The sequence below is a fragment of the Epinephelus lanceolatus genome, chromosome 18, assembly GCF_041903045.1.
Source record: "Epinephelus lanceolatus isolate andai-2023 chromosome 18, ASM4190304v1, whole genome shotgun sequence".
Taxonomy (NCBI): Eukaryota; Metazoa; Chordata; class Actinopteri; order Perciformes; family Serranidae; genus Epinephelus; species Epinephelus lanceolatus.
Window position 1 is genome coordinate 3,846,223 of NC_135751.1, and position 22,247 is coordinate 3,868,469.

The 22,247-nt window shown below is 39.9% G+C and overlaps 1 protein-coding gene across 1 annotated transcript; it reads left to right on the forward strand.

The window, feature by feature from the left end:
• On the forward strand, nucleotides 1–18,004 carry LOC117268369 (actin-related protein 2/3 complex subunit 1A-A). Its single transcript, XM_033644737.2, has 10 exons — nucleotides 1–153; nucleotides 908–1,038; nucleotides 5,396–5,500; nucleotides 7,954–8,176; nucleotides 9,389–9,496; nucleotides 10,466–10,672; nucleotides 11,442–11,517; nucleotides 13,016–13,206; nucleotides 14,646–14,736; nucleotides 16,510–18,004. The coding sequence occupies exons 2-10, from the start codon at nucleotides 975–977 to the stop codon at nucleotides 16,513–16,515; spliced, it is 1,071 nt and encodes a 356-aa protein (XP_033500628.1). The 5' UTR covers nucleotides 1–153; nucleotides 908–974; the 3' UTR covers nucleotides 16,516–18,004.
• The last annotated feature ends 4,243 nt before the right edge of the window (nucleotides 18,005–22,247 follow it).

The following is a 22,247-nucleotide window of genomic DNA, read 5'->3' on the forward strand; positions in this document are numbered from 1 at the left end:
TTCTTTCACTCCCCTCAGTCATACCACAGTCACTTCCTTCTTCTACTCAGACTACATAGCTCTATTCGTGTCGACTGCCCAGAGTCCACGAATACAGCCTCAAACCTCAAACCACTACCACAAATTCAACCTGACTACATATACACAGCAAAGGTAAGTAATGACCTCAGCTCTCTTTGTTTTTATCATGGCTCATCAGCTTACTCAGTTTTTGATCACTTGTAAAACTTGTTAATGCTTTCCATCTGGACCATACAGCTATTAAGAAAAAGTATTATTCCATTACAAACATTCCAATCTCGCACTGTGTGTTTGATAAGGCAGGGCAAGGACAAATACAAACCCAAAAGTAACACTTGGAATGTACTTCTATGTACCAGTCTGAGGCTCAAAACCTCTCAACTTGTGAGAAACTGACTGTAACAAACTGATCTTTGATCTTTATTTCTTCCACTCAGGATCAGGTTACTGTTACAATGCAGAGAAGAAAGGCGTAACAGTTTAAGTGTGTTTGCATAGTGTGCACCACACCTGGTAAAGGTGTTGTGTTATCTCACAGTAATTTCTCACATAGCTAACAGTGAGTTGAGGGAGAATTGTTGCAGACTGTAAACTCATACATGCATTGTGCAAGTTTGCCCATAAATAGGATGTTCCCACTTTCTAAGGACCAAATTTCCAAGTATGCATCACAATAAATAACATCAACCTGGTGTTAGTTTAATGCAGGGTTTTATAATTAATTAGGAGTATGAGAGTCTAATACCACTTACTTATATATATATATATATATATATACACTGTTTTTCAATCCAAATACAACAAATGAGCTGTGCACTGTAAAACTCATGTTTCTCTACCAAATGTTTCCCTGTCCTCCTCCCTGATCTTATCCCTGGACCTGCAGCAACATATCTGCAAACCAGAGCTAACAGCAGCTACATTCCAGCAGCCTCTCCTGCCTCTGCTCAGACATGTCGCTGTACAGTTTTGGCCTGGAGCCACTCTCCTGCCACACCTGGAACAAAGACAGAACCCGTAGGTGAAACAGCACACACAGAGTAACACATACATAATTATGTACGCCTGTGTGCAGTACTGCGTATTCTTTCTCCATAACTTGTTCAGTACAGGGTGGGGCCATGCTTGCAGTGCAGACTCCTGATACATTTTCTCCCTTTTCTGATTGCATTAATGTTGTTGCCTGGAGAACCGCAGGGAATATGATTAGCAATACAGGAAATGGATTCAAAGAGCTTTACTGCATGCGTCTGACTGCACACTAGTTGCAGGATGTCTGTTGCTGTTTTTGTACTCGGCATTTGAGTTATTGGGTGCATTCACATGGACATGAATAACCCTTTTATAACGCTTATCCCGGTTATGATCATATTCCAGATATGGTGTTTACATTAGCACAGAGAAATCAGGTTATTCATATTATTCATCATTCATATTTTTCATTGAACTTGAAAATTACTAGTAACCTTGTTACTGATTACTGCAGTCTATTTGTGCAAGTCTCTGTGATGTTTACAAAAACAAACTGGTATTGTACTGATATGTGTTTTCCCATCGAATAGTGTTTCCCTCCTGTCAATGTATAGCGCTCCCCTCAATGGTAAGGGTTACATATCAACACAACACCAGCAATGGGAGATGAGTGTGACAGGAAATATTAAACATTACACTGTACATTTACTACCACCTGACAACTGATCATTTCTTTACTGCGGCAATCACCAACAGCTGTCTGCTCTGAGCGCATCCACCATCTCTCTCTTTCAATCTCCCCCCCCCCCACACACACACACATACACACACATACATGCACACACACACACTACATACTTATTCACCAAACGTTATTCCTTACAGCAGCTATGCTACTCTTATTATAATGTCCTCCACTTTGACCAGTGTCAGCCTGTCACTGTCACTCAGTGCATTTACATGACATTAGAGAAAATCAGTTTATTGTCAGTCCGACTAAAATCGAACTTTTAAAATATGTTACACTAAAACATGTTAGTCCAACTGAAATAGTCCTAAATCAAACTTCTCAAAGTCGGACTAACACACCCAGATAATGTGGTTGGTAGTGGAATTCCTTCTGCATTTATACAGCCAATTGGACCCAAACTGGCGTAGGTGCTCTGTGCATGCTCCACAGTTTCCGCCCTGGGCTTTGACCCAGAAGTTGAATAGCATAACAGAAGAAGAAGCCGGTAACAATATGGCAAAATCTACATCCGGAGCTGCGCATTTTTGGACGGATGAAATGTACAGAGCTGTAAAGTTGTCCACCATGGTACTAGTTTGCCACTAGCTAACATAGCTAACTTGTTTGTCAGTTGTTTGGTCTGTGACGTAATAGGTCAACTGGAAAAGGTCCAATACTAGCAAGCTGAAAAGGGGCATATAGCCACCTATTGTAGCGAAGTCTGACATACTTTGGTTAATAAATCCATTCCATCCCGTGCTTGTATACTGGAACAAGGACAGTGGTCCAATTTAATGGCCTAGTTGAACTATAACCTTAGCTCCACTTAACTGTGCATGTAAATGTACTGAGTGCCACTGCCACTGCCACTGCGTAGGACATTTGAGCAGTGGATGAAGATACACAGCCTGTTTCATTACTGAAAGACAAAACTCTGTGTCTTCATCACTCCAGAATTGAGACTTGCTCCTGTCCCTTTTTGTATTTATGTTACATCACTTGGCTGAAGTTGCGCCTACGCAAGTAGTCAGCGGATCTCAATAAGCACAATAAAGTGTATACATGCAACAGTGTCCTGTGTTTTTTTCTTCTAGTACTCCAGATAGCATCTTCAGGTTTACAGGATACTCCAAAAACATTAACAAGATCATAAACGGGTTATACACGTCCATGTAAACAAATCAATGGTAAACACTACAGTGCAGAGGACTTGTTCTACACACTTTACACTAAGCCTTTTTATGTTTCAAGCAGGGATGGCCCCGGGGTCATTTCTGCTGTTTGCCACTAAATTAGTGTTGTCACGATACCAAAATCTTTGTTTCGGTACCAATGCCAATATGAATTTCGATACTTTTCGATACTCTTCGGTACTTTTCCTAAGGAAAAGTCCTTTTGGATACAAACCTTTAGAACAATAAATAGTAGGGGTGTAACGGTACCAAAAAAATCATGGTACCTCGGTACGGACGTCACGGTTTGGTAACTCAAATGTTCCACCAAGTTTGTGTTGTCTCGTGTTGTCTCCCTTTGCGATTCAGACTTTCTCTTGCCTTTTTTCACGTGCGCCAGCTGAGAATGTTGATACAGGTGTTGTCATACACACCACTTGCGCAATCTGTGCTCCAATAGGAACAAGAAAGGCGTTTGTGTGCATAAATGAGTAAAATAAATTAACTAAATTAATGAATTGAATCAATTTCAAAGTACCGGTATTTTCCAAATGCAGTATAGTACCGTTTGGAATACTCTAGTACCGCGGTACTATTTATACCGTGCAACACTACACTAAATTGTCAAAAAAATGTGAAGCTCCAGTGTGAAAACAAAAGTCACATACAATATTTTATTTTCACTGTCAGTCAGTAAGTTTGCTGATGGACTTTGTTCCCCAACAGTGTTTCTCTTCACGGGTCTAAAAACCATAGCAGCTCTCTGAGGCCATACTTAAACACAGGACTGCTAGTGACAGAATGCTAACATGCATCTTATGACAGAGTTGATAAGTTGGTAAAATAGCTCCCATGTTTGCAATCTTAGTTTAGTATGTCAGCATGCATTAACCAAAAGTACAACTGAGGCTTATGGGAATGTCATTACTTTAGCAGGAAGTTGGTCATAAACCAAATTAAAATTTTGACCTGATGGTTCTAGATGTTAACTCCAAGGGTCATCAAAGTTATTTTAAGTCATCCTCTGGTGACCAAAAATGTCTGAACCAAATTTCATGGGAATCCATCCATATGCTGTTGGCGACCCCTGAACTTTTCTCTTGTGGAATCAGGACTAACTTTCCACTTGTACACAGTAAATATCAAAATCTAATGTGCTGTATATCTGCAAATTTGCAGAGTATGTTCATACTCCTCAGAGGATGAATCATTTCTATTTGAATGATCATGAATTAAACATACTGAACTTTAATATGTTTATTTTAGTTTGGCTTTTAACTGATTTCTTTTACTCTTTTAATTCTTATATTATATGTTATTTCAATTTCTAATGGTTTTAAATGATTTATTTTTAAATCGTTATGCATTTTATTATTATTTATCATTATTATTAGATTTCTTAATCTTCATTTATTTATTTATTATTAATATTATTTTAATCTTTAAATCTTTATTTTTTTCTAAATCCTTAAATTTTTATGCATTTTATCATTATTTTATCTCATACTTGTTTTATCTTACCATATTGCCTTTTAGTCTTTTAGTCTTTTAGTTTTTAGCTCCAGTGTTTCCTCATGGGGGGCCTCCACACGGAGGGGTGTGTCCGGTCTGCCCGTGGGGACGTCGTCCTGGAGATCCCTCAGGTCTGGAGGACTGGGAGGCTCTGCACCATATGTGGAGTCTATCCCGGTCTGTCTGGGTTGGGGTGGTCTCTGTGGCGGTGCTCCCTTTGGCCGTAGGCTGTAACACCTCTCAGTGTGGATGAGCTCCCCATAGGTGGTTCTTTCCTCACCTGGTTCCTCAGTGCCCATGTTACTATATTGACTATATTGACTGTGTGTGTGTGTGTTTATATGTGGGGGTGGGAGGGGTGGGTTTTCAATATGTATGTAATATTTTTGTTGTATGTTTTTATTCTGTGAAGCACTTTGTGCTGCATTTTTAATGTATGAAAAGTGCTACACAAATAAAGTTTGATTTGATTTGATATGAACTATTGAATCATAGAAAGCAGACAAACATCAGTAGTTTCATTAAGATACATATTATCATGTGCATTACAACTGTAGATCATTTAGCCAGAGTCCTGAGGATGTTTTCCCACAGAGAATAAACCTCAATGTGGTAACGCATTGGCCTTTTCTCTATGCTCTCTGACCAATATTTACAATTGCACACAACATACAATCAAATAATACTGGGCAGATCCCTATGAAAATTATTAGATAAATATTAATGCTCCTCAGAGGATCTCTCTGATTTCCTTACACAATCTTCCCAGGAATAACTAATAAACTACTCTCATGGTTGCTATGCCATTTTTCTGTATGACCCTGTACCTTTTTTTCCACACATACTGTAACATGCTGACAGCCATGAATATTTCTGATTCATACTCCTCAGGTGAAGACCATGTCATTTCTACTACCAATGGGTTATTGTACTGCTAACATTAAGTGGTTACATTGTCTCACATTTGTGCACACACATGCCTTCACAGAGATTGCAGTGAGTCCTAACAACAATGTGGTGAACATCTATGAGAAGAAAGCCAAAGAATGGGTCAAGATCCATGAGCTGACTGAGCACAGTGGACGAATCACAGGTACTTTAACTCACAGTACATAAGCCAACAGTGACCAAAGGATAAATAGATATGTCTTGTTTAGCAACATCACAGTGAGAAACTAAGAGACATATGAACAATGTCTCTGTCGCATTCTCGCAACCTCAACTCCCATGTGTCCACTTAAACTTAACGATGAACTGATTAGAATTTGGTGGTCAAAGGTCACTGTGACCCGGCCATCTTCTTGTGAACGCGTTATCTCAAGAAGGCCGACAGGAAATTTCCTAAAATTTGGCACAAACATCCACTCAGACTCAATGATGAACTGATTAGAATAAGGTGATCAAAGGTCAATGTCATTGTGACCTTAAAAGACATGTTTTTTAGCCATAATTCAATAATTCATACAGTAATTATGACAAAACCTCACACAAATGTCTAATAGGATAAAATGATGTTGTGAGTGAAGTAAGTATTATAACGTTGTATTAATGTTTAATGGGGGAAAGTTGAAAAGAGTTCAAAGCAACACCACAGAAGTGTTATAGTTCTTTGATTTTATTTGATTTGACTTGAGTTTAGGTAATCCCATTAAAGACTATCCCACCTTACTGCACAGAGTAATGATACATTAGAGTTCAAATTTAATTATTTTGCCACATGATGGTATTAATATACATACTTTAGTACACACGTTTCTGTTTTGAATGTGCCTGAATAAATGGAACTGTTTTTGACATCCAAAGTAATATACAGTACAGCCAAAAGTTTGGACACACCTTCTCATTCAATGCGTTTTCTTTATTTTCATGACTATTTACATTGTAGATTCTCACTGAAGGTATCAAAACTATGAATGAACACATGTGGAGTTATGTACTTAACAAAAAAAGGTGAAATAACTGAAAACATGTTTTATATTCTAGTTTCTTCAAAATAGCCACCCTTTGCTCTGATTACTGCTTTGCACACTCTTGGCATTCTCTCCATGAGCTTCAAGAGGTAGTCACCTGAAATGGTTTCCACTTCACAGGTGTGCCTTATCAGGGTTAATTAGTGGAATTTCTTGCTTTATCAATGGGGTTGGGACCATCAGTTGTGTTGTGCAGAAGTCAGGTTAATACACAGCCGACAGCCCTATTGGACAACTGTTAAAATTCATATTATGGCAAGAACCAATCAGCTAACTAAAGAAAAATGAGTGGCCATCATTACTTTAAGAAATGAAGGTCAGTCAGTCCGGAAAATTGCAAAAACTTTAAATGTGTCCCCAAGTGGAGTCACAAAAACCATCAAGCGCTACAACGAAACTGGCACGCATGAGGACCGACCCAGGAAAGGAAGACCAAGAGTCACCTCTGCTTCTGAGGATAAGTTCATCCGAGTCACCAGCCTCAGAAATGGCAAGTTAACAGCAGCTCAGATCAGAGACCAGATGAATGCCACACAGAGTTCTAGCAGCAGACCCATCTCTAGAACAACTGTTAAGAGGAGACTGCGCCAATCAGGCCTTCATGGTCAAATAGCTGCTAGGAAACCACTGCTAAGGAGAAGCAACAAGCAGAAGAGATTTGTTTGGGCCAAGAAACACAAGGAATGGACATTAGACCAGTGGAAATCTATGGTTTGGTCTGATGAGTCAAAATTTGAGATCTTTGGTTCCAACCGCCGTGTCTATGTGAGACGCAGAAAAGGTGAACGGATGGATTCCACATGCCTGGTTCCCACTGTGAAGCATGGAGGAGGAGGTGTGATGGTGTGGGGGTGTTTTGCTGGTGACACTGTTGGGGATTTATTCAAAATTGAAGGCACACTGAACCAGCATGGCTACCACAGCATCCTGCAGCGACATGCCATCCCATCTGGTTTGCGTTTAGTTGGACGATCATTTATTTTTCAACAGGACAATGACCCCAAACACACCTCCAGGCTGTGTAAGGGCTATTTGACCAAGAAGGAGAGTGATGGAGTGCTGCGGCAGATGACCTGGCCTCCACAGTCACCGGACCTGAACCCAATCGAGATGGTTTGGGGTGAGCTGGACCGCAGAGTGAAGGCAAAGGGGCCAACAAGTGCTAAACACCTCTGGGAACTCCTTCAAGACTGTTGGAAAACCATTTCAGGTGACTACCTCTTGAAGCTCATGGAGAGAATGCCAAGAGTGTGCAAAGCAGTAATCAGAGCAAAGGGTGGCTATTTTGAAGAAACTAGAATATAAAACATGTTTTCAGTTATTTCACCTTTTTTTGTTAAGTACATAACTCCACATGTGTTCATTCATAGTTTTGATGCCTTCAGTGAGAATCTACAATGTAAATAGTCATGAAAATAAAGAAAACGCATTGAATGAGAGGGTGTGTCCAAACTTTTGGCCTGTACTGTATATGATCAGAAGTAAAGATGGAATATGCGGTATTTCCTAGTAGGTAGCGTTTCATCATTCATCATGGCTTTGACACTTAAATAGAGCCTCATAATTATGTCCACAGGCATTGACTGGGCTCCAGAGACCAACCGCATTGTCACATGTGCCTCTGACCGCAATGCCTACGTGTGGACTCTGAAAGATAATGTGTGGAAGCCCACCCTGGTCCTGGTGCGCATTAACCGTGCAGCCACCTGTGTGAAGTGGTCACCACTTGAGAACAAGTTTGCCCTGGGCAGCGGAGCTCGCATCATTTCTGTCTGCTATTTTGAGAAGGAGAACGACTGGTGAGCAATCCATGATCAACTCAAAACTATTTGTTTTTTGTGCATGAAACATACATGAAGGCCAAGACTATTAAAATCAATGGTGGAGCAACGGGTTATCTCAGGTTCCGAAAAATGAAACCAATGTGGAATTGCCTTAAACCTGCATTCTTTCTAATGGCCAATGAGCCGATTCCACTGGTTGCAAAAATAAGTCCAATGGTATAGAAGTCAATGAGAAAATGACCCTTCCTCTTACTTGATTTATTACTTTGGTAAATATTTTCCTCATGAGTTTATGGTCTCAGTCACTAGTTTTAAGTCTTCTTCAACACAACGTGGTAGTCATTTTGTAAATTATAGTCCGATTTAGACAAAAATAGAGTAGAGCGTGGTACGCTTTCAGGCATGGTTACCTTGTGGTAGTTTGTACCCCTCACTCCACCACAGCTCCACCCTCTTGTCCAACTATGCTCACTTTTGGTTAAAAAAACAAGATGGCAATGGCCAAAGTGCCAAACTTTAGGCTTAAAAACAATGATCCACAAACCAATGGATGATGTCACAGTGATTACATCCACTTCTTTTATACAGTCTATATGTCAAAGCCTATAAGATTGGTGATGTCTGTCAGTAAGTCAACAGACAAAGAGATCAGAAGTCAGGCAACTATGGTAATATGCAGAAATGCACAGAAATGTGCTGCAAGTAGAAAAACACAAACACTTTTTTTTTTTTTTACATAATATCTCTTACCGGGGCGGCACGGTGGTGTGGTGGTTAGCACTGTCACCTCATAGCAAGAGGGTTGCCGGTTTGATCCTGGGTGTGGGAGCCCTTCTGTGCGGAGTTTGCATGTTCTCCCCATGTCAGTGTGGGTTCTCTCCGGGCACTCCGGCTTCCTCCCACAGTCCAAAGACATGCAGATTGGGGACTAGGTTAACTGATAACTCTAAATTGTCCGTAGGTGTGAATGTGAGCGTGAATGGTTGTTTGTCTCTATGTGTCAGCCCTGCGATAGTCTGGCGACCTGTCCAGGGTGTACCCTGCCTCTCGCCCGATGTCAGCTGGGATAGGCTCCAGCCCCCCCGCGACCCTCAAGAGGATGAAGCAGTTAGAAGATGAATGAATGAATGAATGAATATCTCGAATATCTCTTACCCTTTCATGATGCCATGATATTTGCCAAGCACATTGAGTAGCAGGCTTTTTACCATTCTCTTTCCCTTTCAGGTGGCTGAGTAAGCACATCAAGAAGGCCATTCGTTCCACAGTCTTGAGTCTGGACTGGCATCCCAACAACATCCTACTGGCAGCTGGGTCTGCAGACCTCCACTGCAGGTGACACAACTACCAAAACTGAGGTATTAAGGAAGGGAACCAGACTGGAGTCTTAGTTCTACAACCTATGCACGGGGCAATCTGGTCTCACTCCGAAGTTGTCGAGTACCAGAGCTTGTTCACCGTTTTCCAGCATACGACACTGACCACAAAAGCCGTCCTTTCACAATAGCAAGATACGTGGCTGGTCGCCATTATTTTTTTGTCTCTTATTTTATGTTATAACAGTAGCTGATGTCATCAGGGGAAACGTGGTCTGACAACAATGGAAGTTATAAGGGTGGAAATCCCAATGTGGCAGGTGGATGGGGCCAACAACAACCAACCTTCACCTGCAAGGCTGGTGTTTGCTTCCAGCAAGATTGTAAAGCCAAACCCTGTTCTTTCTTTCTAAACCCAACCACATGCTTCAGTTGCCTAAACCCTTACGCTACACCATTCCCTGCATTTCCTTTTGATGAGTGTTTTTCTCCATTGGTAATATGTGCTTTAAGACAAATGAATAAACAATAAAAAGAAAAAATGTTTCTTAACACTGCTTGTGTATAAACAAAGTGTGAGCCTTTAGCAGATTTTTGTCAGTAGTGTTTGTGTCATTACCAACATAGGAAATTATTTAATAATGCTGAATACCTTTTAAAAGATTTATCAATTTAAAGCTGCATTAATACATTAATTTCCCCTCTTCAAGCTGCATATATGCATATTTAAAAATATTGTTAAGTTATAAAGTCATAATGGCAAACTTGTTGTCAAACAGTTGCCTTTTTTAGGCATCTAGTCAACACAGAGCAACATTAACATTTATCTGGAGTTGATATATATTGATATTGATTAGTGCAGCTTTAGTTATATGGCTTAAATTATATAATTTATATATCTATATCTTTATATCTATATATTTAATAATATCTTTGTCATCTGGGTCCCAAAGCTGATTGACTATAACAGAACTTCTGTGCTTCTCAGGGTTTTCTCAGCTTACATCAAGGACATCGAGGAGAAGCCTGGACCCACTGCCTGGGGGGCCAAAATGCCATTTGGGGAGGTGCTGCTGGAGCATAAGGACTGTGGAGGATGGGTGCACAATGTCTCCTTCTCTCCCAGTGGAGACCAGCTGGCCTGGGTGGCCCACAACAGCAGCATCACTGTGGCTGACGCTGCTCAGGGGAAAGAGTGAGTACATCTGCCAAGCCACTTATTCCATCAGTATGATCGGTATTAATATTAAGCTGAAACAGAGATTTAAAGTTCAGTGTGTAAGATTTAGGGTGATTTGTTGGCATCTCGCAGTGATTTGCAGATTGCAACCAGCAAAAACACCTCACACCATCCCCCCGGCTTTTACTGTGAACTGAATTATCCACAGAGGTCTCTTCCTCTCCTCCAGGTGATTTGAACCAGTAAAAACATTGAATAATGTAGTTACTACAGTGGCTGACGCAAAAACGTGAAACCATGAAAATATGAAAACAAAAAAATGCAAAAACACAGATGGCTGTATCTAGAGCCAGTGTTTGGTTTGTCCTTTGTGGGCTACTGTGGAAACATGCCGGTGCAACATAGCAATCTCCGTAGATGAGAACATATGTAGATTAAACAGCTCATTCTAAGGAAACAAAAATACAATGATTCTTATTTTCAGGTCAGTCATACACTAAATAAAACATACTTACTATATCATATTCTATTTCTGCCAGTAAATCCCTCTAAATCCTACACACTGGAGCTTTAAGTAAATAATTATTTTTTTAATGAAGTAGATCAATGAGTAGACTTCTGCAAGTAGTTTTTATTTCCAAAAGAAAGTAATCTTTTTTTTTTTTTATAGCAAAGTCACCAGGCAAGCAGCACTTCATGGCTCCAGTACTTGAACATAAATTAATCTGATGTCATGGCTGTTGATAACATATCACTGCCATCTTTCTGACCTCTGTTCATCCAGGGTAACCCAGCTGACCACTGACCATCTGCCACTTCTGAGTGTGCTCTATGTCAGCCCCACTGAGATTGTTGCTGCGGTAACTATCACCTGCTCTGTGTGTGTGTGTGCGTGTGTGTGTGTATATATATATATATATATATATATATATATATATATATATATATATATATATATATGTACAAAAGATCAAATGATTATGTACAATGTGAACAGATTTCCTTCATAATGATGAACTCTGGAGAGAAATGTCACCACCTCTGCAGGTCTCCTCAATTCTACAGAACTTTGGAGCATCTTTTTGTTTCCAGGAGCAGCAGCAGCAACTGTTTTCAGTAAAATGCTCTGATGAATGCACTGTACACTACCTGCTCAGCATCAAACTGCAGACAGACCGTCTGAGATCCCATTGGTTTATGCACTGTGTAATAATATTAACCCCTTAAACATTTTCTGGATAGGTTTTTGTTGGGTGGAGTGGGCACTAACTGGGCCTCATTCACAGAACTTGCAGAACACTGAACACGGCAATGTGGATATTTGTGCTGGATCCCGGTGCAAAGTTATCATTCGGAATATTTGCATGTGGATATTCTCTTTTCCTGTGACACATTTTTGCATCACACTGTTGAGAAACGTGGTTACTGGTTTTATGTCTTATAATATTTAGGAGGGAGAAAGGCCACTGATTTAAATCATAGCCTAGGAAAGAAAATGCTGTGTTATAACACTAGGCTACAACCCTTTTCTTTTTTTCACCTCTGATTTCCGGTACTAGCTCATAGTAACCTTATTCTCGTGCCCTACTCTCTCTCTGTTTATCATAAGATCCCCGTGGTCCCTCCACCTCTGCTAAGAGACTACTGCTGCAGGACTGTGAGGTCCACTCCTGTGAGGTCCAGATGTTAGTGGCTGCTGCTGTGTTTGCTCATGCTAACCCAGTACCGTCAATGTTAAACTGACAGCGCTGTGTCTAACCTGTGTAACAGCAACAATGCTGACTTCAACCAGCAAAACTTGAGCCAACATTCACCCTGGTCTTGCTCCTTCTTTTGTCACTGAGCACTTGGAATTGGTACCTGGGTGAAGCAGGGCACTTCAAACTCTGCCATTTTTTTTTTTTCCCCACACTAACTGAACTTGTCAAGATTCTTGATCACTGATAACAGAGAGATACAATGCGATACCAGTGACTTTATACTAGTGGCTCATAAGCCTTGTTGGAAGCAGTAACCAAACATCAGACATCTTATACAAAGATTTGACAAAACATTCATTTTTGACCTATCAGTTTTTTTAATGATTAATTTACAATCATATTATTTTTTGTAAAGAAAATTAATACTTTTATCCTGCACCTTTCTAAAAGCTCTATAAATATATTTTTCTTTAAATATTCCTCTACAAGAAAATGTTGTAAATAAGACCTTTAATCAACACCTCAAAGTTTAACTCTTGCAGTAACTTGGGATGTCAAGTTGCACAATGCAACTCGAAGGCCCTGAGTACCATCATAATTTGAACTTGAATAATGATATGATTATTTGTACTTACATCCACACTCTCTTTTCTGTCAGGGTCATGACTGTTGCCCCTACCAGTTCACCTATAAAGGTCCAAGTGCTCTGGAGTTTGTGAAGAAGCTGGACATCCCCAAGCAGACCTCCAAGGGCAGCATGTCAGCCATGCAACACTTCCGCAACCTGGACAAGAAAGCCACTGAGGAGGACAGCAACGAGCTAGACACCCTTCACCAGAACAGCATCACGTAAGAGCTACTGCTGTTTCCCTTTAAAGTAGCATCATAATCTCTACCAAGGAAGTTATGAACTAAAGAACAAGTGGAAAGTTTTTGTCAATCTGGACCCAGCAGCACTATGTGGTCACTTTGTGGTTTGGTTCATATCTACTAAACCATCCACTTTAAACGGCCACACAAACCAAATCAACATCAAAGAATTAGTGAGGATGAAGTCTGACTGTTGTATCGCCTCACGTCACCTGTGTCTCATCCAAAAAGTTGCGCTTCAACACACTGCAAAGACTACAGTCAAGCCAACTTGAACATGCGCTGTGCGTATGTGTGAAAGAAAAAAAACCTCTCCATGGCAGCAGGCAGCGGTGGTCTGTATTCATCATTAATAAAGAGAAACCAACAGGACAGATTCAAGATGCTAGTTAGCCAGTTAGCACATTAACAATGAAACCTGTCGTTGAAAGAACAAAGGGTATTTACTGTGTGCTTGCGAACAATAACAAAAACAACTGCAAGCCATTTCTGCTTGAGAGCTCAATGGCTACATTTATTTTTACATAATATACCAAGTTTGTTCCATTCTCATGCCTTCTAGACTTTAGTCATTTGTTTGCTTTCCTCACTTTTGTGTCTTTTTTGTGCGCTGAGCTGAACTTCAAATTAGAGGGATTTTACTTACTCGTGGCCTCCACCGCCTTTAACGTTGATTCACCATGCTGAATTGGCCAAAAAAAAAACACTGCCGACAAGGGCAAACTAGTGCCAGTGCGGGACAACCACAAAATTAGGGCAACAGACACTCACTGATGGGCCAACAACGACCAATGGCTGACCATTTCCTTGGTGTATCACAGCCCTAAAAGTGAAATTCCAGATTTTCTGCCAACTACATTTTCTTTTCTTCTTTTTTGAAAAATAGATTTCACTGCTCAAATAGATTTCAAATCCCAAATTTGATATGACATATTTGGATGAGCCCAAAAAAGTAGTTCATTTGTTTAGTTAAGGGAGCTGTATATAACATTTAGAGCATTAATACAGCAGCCACAAATATGACTTTTGACATTTTGCACAGCATCCATAATATTCCCAGGCAGGATGTAAGAACTGTCCAAAAACATCAGTCAGTCAGCATGATTGTCTTGTTTTATGTTTGTGTTGTGTATTGTGATGCAGATCTGGACCCACTTGTAAATAAGATCATTTCGATGGAGTTTTTTTATTTAAACTGCTCTGTAACTGCTTGTGTGGCCTTATTTGAGGTGTGTGCTCTCTATCAATGCTATGTACTTACCCCAGCTGTGTATATGTATCTTGTTGCTGTGCATGTGAAGCTGTTGGTGAACTCTGAGTGTCTCCAGAAATTATGTTTTTTGTTGTTTTTATTATTAACAACAATATCAAACCTCTACAGATTAGCTTTTATTTTACGCTCATGTGTTGCCCTGCAGACAGCTGTGTATTGTATCTGGGGAGAGAGCCAAAGTGGAGAAGTACAGCAGTGTGGGTCTGGATGGAGCCATGGTGATCTGGGATTTTAAGGTACATGTGTAACTGTCTGTCTTCAGGAATTATTATTGCTCAATTGTATTTTAATGCAATAATCATAAATGTTGAGGATTTATGGTATTTTGATTGAAGGTTATCTACTGTGACTGAAGGTGGATATTCTGCAAATAACCACATAAAATATAGTTAATTTATTCCTTTGGTGAAATCAAGTCATTTGGAAATATACTGGTAAAAGTTGAGTCAAGAATATTTTTGACAAATAATGATAATAGGTAGAAGGAGAAGAAGAATGCATTTTATTTATAGGTACCTTTCAAAGCACTCAAGGACACCTTACAAGACACAGTTACAAGCATCATCAAGTCAAACAAATCAGAAATATACAGTAATAAACTAATAAAATAACTGGACAAATATCACAATTGTAAAAACTAGTAATAAAATCAACATCATTGAGTCATCATCAGCGCAAATCTCTGTGTGTGTCACCATGAGATCAAAGTCAATATGGCCGCTTGAACAGGTGTGTTTTCAGATGGGATTTGAAAGTGGAAAGGGAATCAATATTGTGAGTATCTTGTGGAAGAGAGTCCCAAAGGTGGGAGGCAAAATGGCTGAAGGCTCTAGAACCCATGGTAGTCAAGCAGGCAGATTGTGATGTGAGTTGGATTGCGGAAAGGCATCTAAGAATATAAGAGTTCAGAAAGATACAAAGGGGCTTGGTTATGAAGGGCCTTAAAGGGGAGAAGCAGAATCTCAAAATCTATATGATATTCAAGCAATGTAAATTGCTGAAGATCAGGAGTGATATGATCTTTGGAGGGAGTTCTAGTAATGATAAGGGCAGCTGAATCCTGGACCATTTGGAGTTCATTAAGAGACTTGAGAGGAAGACCAAAGAGGACAGTATTACAGTAATTGATATGAGATATAACCAATATGTGAATGAGAAAAGCACTGATGTGTGGTGTAAGCGCCATGCGAAGACGATTAATATTACATGATGATCTAATAGGCAGTCAGAAAGGGAAGTGGGTGGAAAAGTGGAAGTAGGCTTGGTAGATAGATAGAGCTGGGTTTCATCTGCGCAAAAGTGGAGCTGTATGCAAAAATTCCTAAAAATATGGCCAAGAGGTATTGAGTAAATAATAAATAAAAAGGGGCCCAAGACAGAGCCCTGGGGAACACCACTAACAGCTGTCAAAGAGTGTCATCTGCCAAACATCTGCCAAACATATTCTTATGGTACTTAGCAGTGGTAATATTAAAAACTGCTGTTTCAAATGTCAAGAACAAAGCTCAGTGATGGAGGGAGTGTTTTGACATGAGCACACACTGTATGTCTTAAATTTATTCATGTAATTCTTATCACAGTTATGGTAATGCCATTTCAATCAATGTAAATTATTACAGATTCACACCGATTTATGGGATTTTCATATTCCCAAAACATTAATTGGGGATTTGGGTGCACTGTAATATAATCTACCAACTAGTAGTTCAGTCTAACTGTCCATACATATGCCCCACTTATAGGACAAAGTGATTTTTGAGTGATTGTTCATTGAACGTTTCATGAAAAATGTAATCAAAGAGATTTATGAAAGTCAAAATGTTTTACAGAGGCCTTTTCATGCTGATAACATTGTGTAGGAAGCACTGATTAAATGTTTAGTGTTGCATGTCTGCACCCAGTATCAGCTATCAGCTGCAACACAAACGTATTGCTACATAATCTGCCTCCAAAACACCTGATCAATGCAACTGGATCAGTTCTAACATGTTTGTCCTCTTATCATGCAGCATTGAGACACCACAGATGGTCAGTCCTTGAGGCGTCAGAAGCTGAGTGGACCACCACACCGTTGTATCAAATATTCTTTTGTTGAATATAACTGCTGCCACCTAAACCTATGAAACTACTGATGTGCTTTTGAATATCTGGAAAACAATGTGAGCATATGTGGTTTGTGATATTTGTCAATTAAAAAAAAAACTTTTGGATACATAAAGAGGATATTTACAGGCCAGAAAATGCAGTGTAATGACTTGTTATTCACATTTCTGTATTGTGTAGATTTCACCTATTTCACCTGCTAACTTCTGCTTCAGTGCTCTCTTAACTTGATAAAATGATTTAGTTTAGTAATGCTTATAGGTTTTAGTCACATTTTAGTCAGTTTAATACTTCATAGTTTTAGTCTACTTTTAGACTACCCGATCAGCGGGTAATGAGTGGAGCTAGCTGCTTACAGCCACTGCTACAACTAACTAACTCCACAAATCCATTCGACAGCTCAATCATCCACAGTCAGACACGGGCGAAAATCCCATTTCATAGTTGGGGGGGGGACAATAAACAGTAAAATTTTAGAGAATAATTCCAGGGGGGGGACAAGGAAAAAAAGTTGTAGCCTGTCTTTTATACAGCATCTTTTACCGCAATTTGACGCTTTAATCTTCTCTCTATCTCTCCAACAGGCAGAGTGAATGTCTATACTAACTAAACTAAAACTAAAACTAAACATTTCCTGCAATTAAACTGGTAAACTGGTTTATAAACAGTGTGCTGTGAGATCTGCCGCTGCGCACCTCACAACCGTGCGTAATAGTCGCGCGTCATGACCGCTCCTCGTCTGCACGTCTTTCATGTTTGTCTCACTGACAGGTGGAGAGCCCACAGACAGGTACCCATTAGCTACACTCCGTCACAACCGTGCGTAATAGTCACGTGTAATGACCACTCCTTGTCAGTTAGACTGCATGTCTTTCATGTTTGTCTCACTGACAGGTGGAGAGCCTACAGACAGGTACCCATTAGCTACGAGCCGCTCCGCCACTAACTGCTCTTGTCCTGTCCTCGCCCTCTTCTTTCTCTCCTGTCCTCTCTATCACTAAACTCTGAGCTTAATCATTAGCTTTTAGCTTAGCAGCACTCGTAATTGAGTAGGCTTTTGAACAATGCAGGAGAAATGTTGCAGACAGTTTATATTATCAGCCTGGGCCTGGGGCTTGTTGTAACAGTAAATGGGATGTGTTGTAACTTGTGTAAAGTTAAACTGTGTCTGTGTGAGTGAACATCTTGCCCTGCGATGCGCGATGTGAGCAGCGGTTCCAGCCACACGCTGCTACTGCTGCCAAGCAGCCCCGCCTGTTGGAAAGAGTGTGGGATATACCACTACTAGGAATGGGAGGGGGGGACTAAATCTTTTAAGATTTAAATAGTACATTATTGCACGATTATAATGAGCACTGCTTACATTGTGCTTTCAATAAATACTACTGCATTGTTCAAAAATTATTAATTGTGTCTCAAATGATTCTAGGGGGGTACAGCTTTACTGAAGGGGGAGTCATGTCCCCCCTGTCCCCCCCGGGATTTCCGCCCCTGGTCAGACACACACGGCTGATTATTTACTGCTTAATTACAGCTCACAACTCAAACTAACAGCTGGCGCTGCTCCGGTGTGAGTGTGTGACTGCGTAGTCCGACTCGTCAATCATGATATTTAAGTGTCCTCGCTGAGTAGGGTATCGTAAATGAACGCTGTTTAGAATGAGGGTTTTTTAACTGGTCTACTACAGTTTGGCATGGGCTCAGGGCTGAGGGCTCACATTCACTTACTGTGTAGTACGTTCAGTATGTTCACCCCTCCCTTGTAATGGTTGAGTCCTGCAGGTGACTACTCTCAGAAGAAAACAACACCCAAGAAAAAAAAGTTGTGACAGTTTAATTTTAAGTCAAGCATAAAATTTGCATTGCAATGCATTTTCAGGTACAGTAAAGAAATAAAACTGAGCTGCTTAATATGAAATCATATTTAGTTCAGTGTCTAACTTAATTGATCAAGCAGCCCATGTAGTAAAAGCTTACAGTTGTTTTTTTCTTTTTTGTTGCACTGCCTGAGATTGAAGAGAGAGTTTTTGCGAGAGATATTATGCAAGTGGTTACGTCAGTTGGAGGCCTCCATGTGGGGAAGACGGACAGGACAGGAGACTCGGCCAATCATTGCATTGGGTCTGAATGCAATGATTGGTCAGAGTTTTCTTAGAACCATATGAGAATGGTACAATTATGAGTTTTTATCTCTGGTGGAATTCACTTACATTTTAATGTGCCATCAGCTTATTAATAGCATTTTAACTTAAACAAAGAAAAGTGTAACATTTCCAGAAAGGTAAGTGTCGCTTTAAAAAAAAATCAAGTCTCATATAGCGTTTTTTTCTCTTTTTTTTTTAAACTGACAGCAAAACAAATAAATCTGCTCCTTTTGGAAAATTAAATCCAATTAGGCATATATTAGCTTTAATTAAGTTAACAGTTGTTCCCTCTCTCTTACTACTGTAAATAACCAGCATGGTGTGTGTAGCAGAGATAAAAATGAGTGACACTTATTGAATGACCACATAAATATATGATAACATGATAAATTCAAACTGAAACTATCTTCGTGATTTTCAGTCTTTGTAATAAGAAAAACAACATTAATTTTTGATGTACATTGCCACTTACTAGTCATTCTTGGTAATGCAGGTTGAACATAATAAAACCTTTATACAGGGGCTACTGTACTGATAAGGGATGCAGATCTAAACATTATTATTACATTTAATATAATTATTAAATACACTTGACCGTGCCGGTTCCATTTATATGTGTTACAACAGTAAACTACTTTTCTAAACTGTAAAAACCTCCTCAGAAATGTCAATCAATCAATTATCTTTCGCATGGAATTATACAAGGTACAACTTCAGTGAAATGTGATCCCATCAGCTCCTTTAACTTGTGCACGGTAATTTAGTCCTTTTTGTGTCTTCTTACATTGTTGGCTGCTGCTTTATAATTTTTTTGTCATTTAAGTTTTTATTTGAATTTTGGTTTCAACAAACGTAACAAAACAATCATATAAAATACAATTAAACAAAACTATACATCTCAGCACATAAATATAACAAGACAGCACATCATCCATCCTACATCATCATACAAAATACTAAATCCCATAAATCCTCAGCCATGAAGGGTGTTGAATAAAATATACATTTGTCTTTCTCCCCTCACCTGTTATAGGCCCTTATTCCCATCTTTTATGTGATTCAAAAAATTGCCCCAGACCTGGAAAAATTTTCCTTTGTTATCATTTAACTTAGCTATCATCAGTTCATAGGAGGCATTATCAGTCATCATCTTAACCCAGTCAGTAAGTGCTGGTTGAGTCTGACTCTTCCAGTGGCGAAGAATAATTCTAGCTGCAGTGATGAAACCTGTCAGTGCTAAACTGAATTCTACTTTTAATATTCCTGGTGGTAACTCTGATGTATCCCCTAGGAGACAAAGTCGGGGGGATTCTGGTAAAGATTTTTGAAGCCATTCACTCAATTTTACAATGACTTTTTTCCAAAAAGGAAAAACCAAAGGGCATTCCCACAGTGAGTGTAAGAAGGTACCTGCCTCTGCCTTACACTTCCAACATAAGTTGTTCTGTAACAAACCCATTCTATAAAGTCTTACTGGTGTGTAATAGTACCTGTGGATAATCTTATAATGTGTAAATTTACCCTGGGCATCCCTGATGGACCATCCTGTATTTGTTACTATGTCTTTCCATGCATCTTCTTCAATGTTACAGTTTAGATCTTTTTGCCAAGTTAATCTTAAATTTTCATACTTTCCACACTGAGCATCTACAACCATATTGTAAAGGACTGAAGCAGAGTGAGCAGATCTAGGCAACTCAAAAAAATGTTTTACCATATTTTCCCCTTCGCCTGATTTGATGCCTGTGGCTCTGATACTACTTCGTAATTGGAGGTACTTCCAAAAATCTCCCTTCTCCTTCGTACTGAAATGTTCACTCATCTCCTGAAATGACAAAAACACCCTATCCTTGTACAGGTCTCCTATCTTATTCAAATCCCCCGCCAGCCAGGATTTCCACAAAAAGGGTCTATTTTCTATTTTAATAAATGGATTGTTCCAAATAGAGGAGTACTCTGTATTGGGATATTCCAAGCATCTTGTGTAACTTTGCCCACACTGCTCTAGAATGCTGCAGAATTGGATTACTCTCCTCACCAGTCTGAACACCCGCAACCGCAACAATCAGATGTGCCTTTTGTCATTTATAAAAAGATAAATCACTTTTCTATAATACATCACTGATATTTCAATGGAATAAATTACTTATTGACTTATTCATACTTCAAAAACAGCATCAATAAGTGATTAACATAGGGGGGATTGAAATAAAATAAATAAATAAAATAAAAATCAACCAGCCACCCTCCTCCCCTGATAAGTAAAGAACAGTCCCTAAAGTGCGTTGAGGTTTGTGGACCGTTACCTGCCACAAAGAGAGAAATGTGAACAACTCCTTTATCCTCTGACACGTCACATACCTGTGTGCCACCACGGCTCGGTTGTCCAGGTACTACTGGGCAGTCATGACACCAACGAAAGAGGAAATTAGGCTACTGGACCTGGAGTCGGACTTCTCTGTCGCCGATAAGCCGTTATCTTGCGCCGTGGAGCTGCCGTAGGCTATTTGACCGCCGTATTCCTGTCTGTGACCCCCGTTCAACCCACAACCAGGAGGATTCGCCTTTCGTTTCTGCTGCTGGTTGAAATCTGTACTCACACAGCATGCTGAATGATTTATTTTGCTTGCACAAAACTATTTTAGTCGCAAATGCGAGTAAAATGCTCGCATGTAGAGCTCTGTGGAAAACAAATCACTGCTGACAAGTAAAAAGAAATAAATAATAACTTTCACCGCTCAAAGATACTCACGTCTGGAAAACAAACCACTACAGCAGCATATTGAGTGCCAGGTGGCCAGCGCGCGCCGTTATTGACCAGCGTGCACCAGTGCCATTATTGGACGGCGCATGGACACTCACCCTCTTGCGATTGGACTTTGAATTGGACTTTGAACTTATCCCACAGTAGTGGTACGTGAGGCACCGTAGTACTACGGTACTCCACCCTGCAACACTAGTGACATCAGCCAATACTATATGTAGTTTTTAGATGTGAAAAGTTCTAGACCCATGCAAATTAGTTCCGGAACACACCAGGGCCTTTTCTGAAAAGATCCTGGTATGCGTTCCAGTACTTTCCGGCTCAAATTAAGCACTGGTCCTGGATGAAAGTCACTGTCCAGGGTTTAGCCAAATGTCGGTGATTCATTCAAATATTACAGTTCCTGATATCCAGTTGAAAACTGATGTGACATGGAGGTCATCCACAGTTACACAGTATTTTCCAACACCTGTACAATGGCTAGCTGGTGCTAGTTCGGCTGGTGCCCATATTCTCCTTGATGTGAAATGCCTGCTCTCAAGCAGTCATATCCAGGGTTTATAACTTCCAGTCTCATGTCCACATATCAGATCCAGCTTTTCCAGACTCCATGCACTGTCATGAGCTATCAAGTTACCTAGATTCATGTTCATTTGTCATCCCTGTGTTTCCTGTTTTATTTTGGTAACCACTGTCTCATCTCATTTCAGATACCATGTCCTGTCAAGTTTCCCTC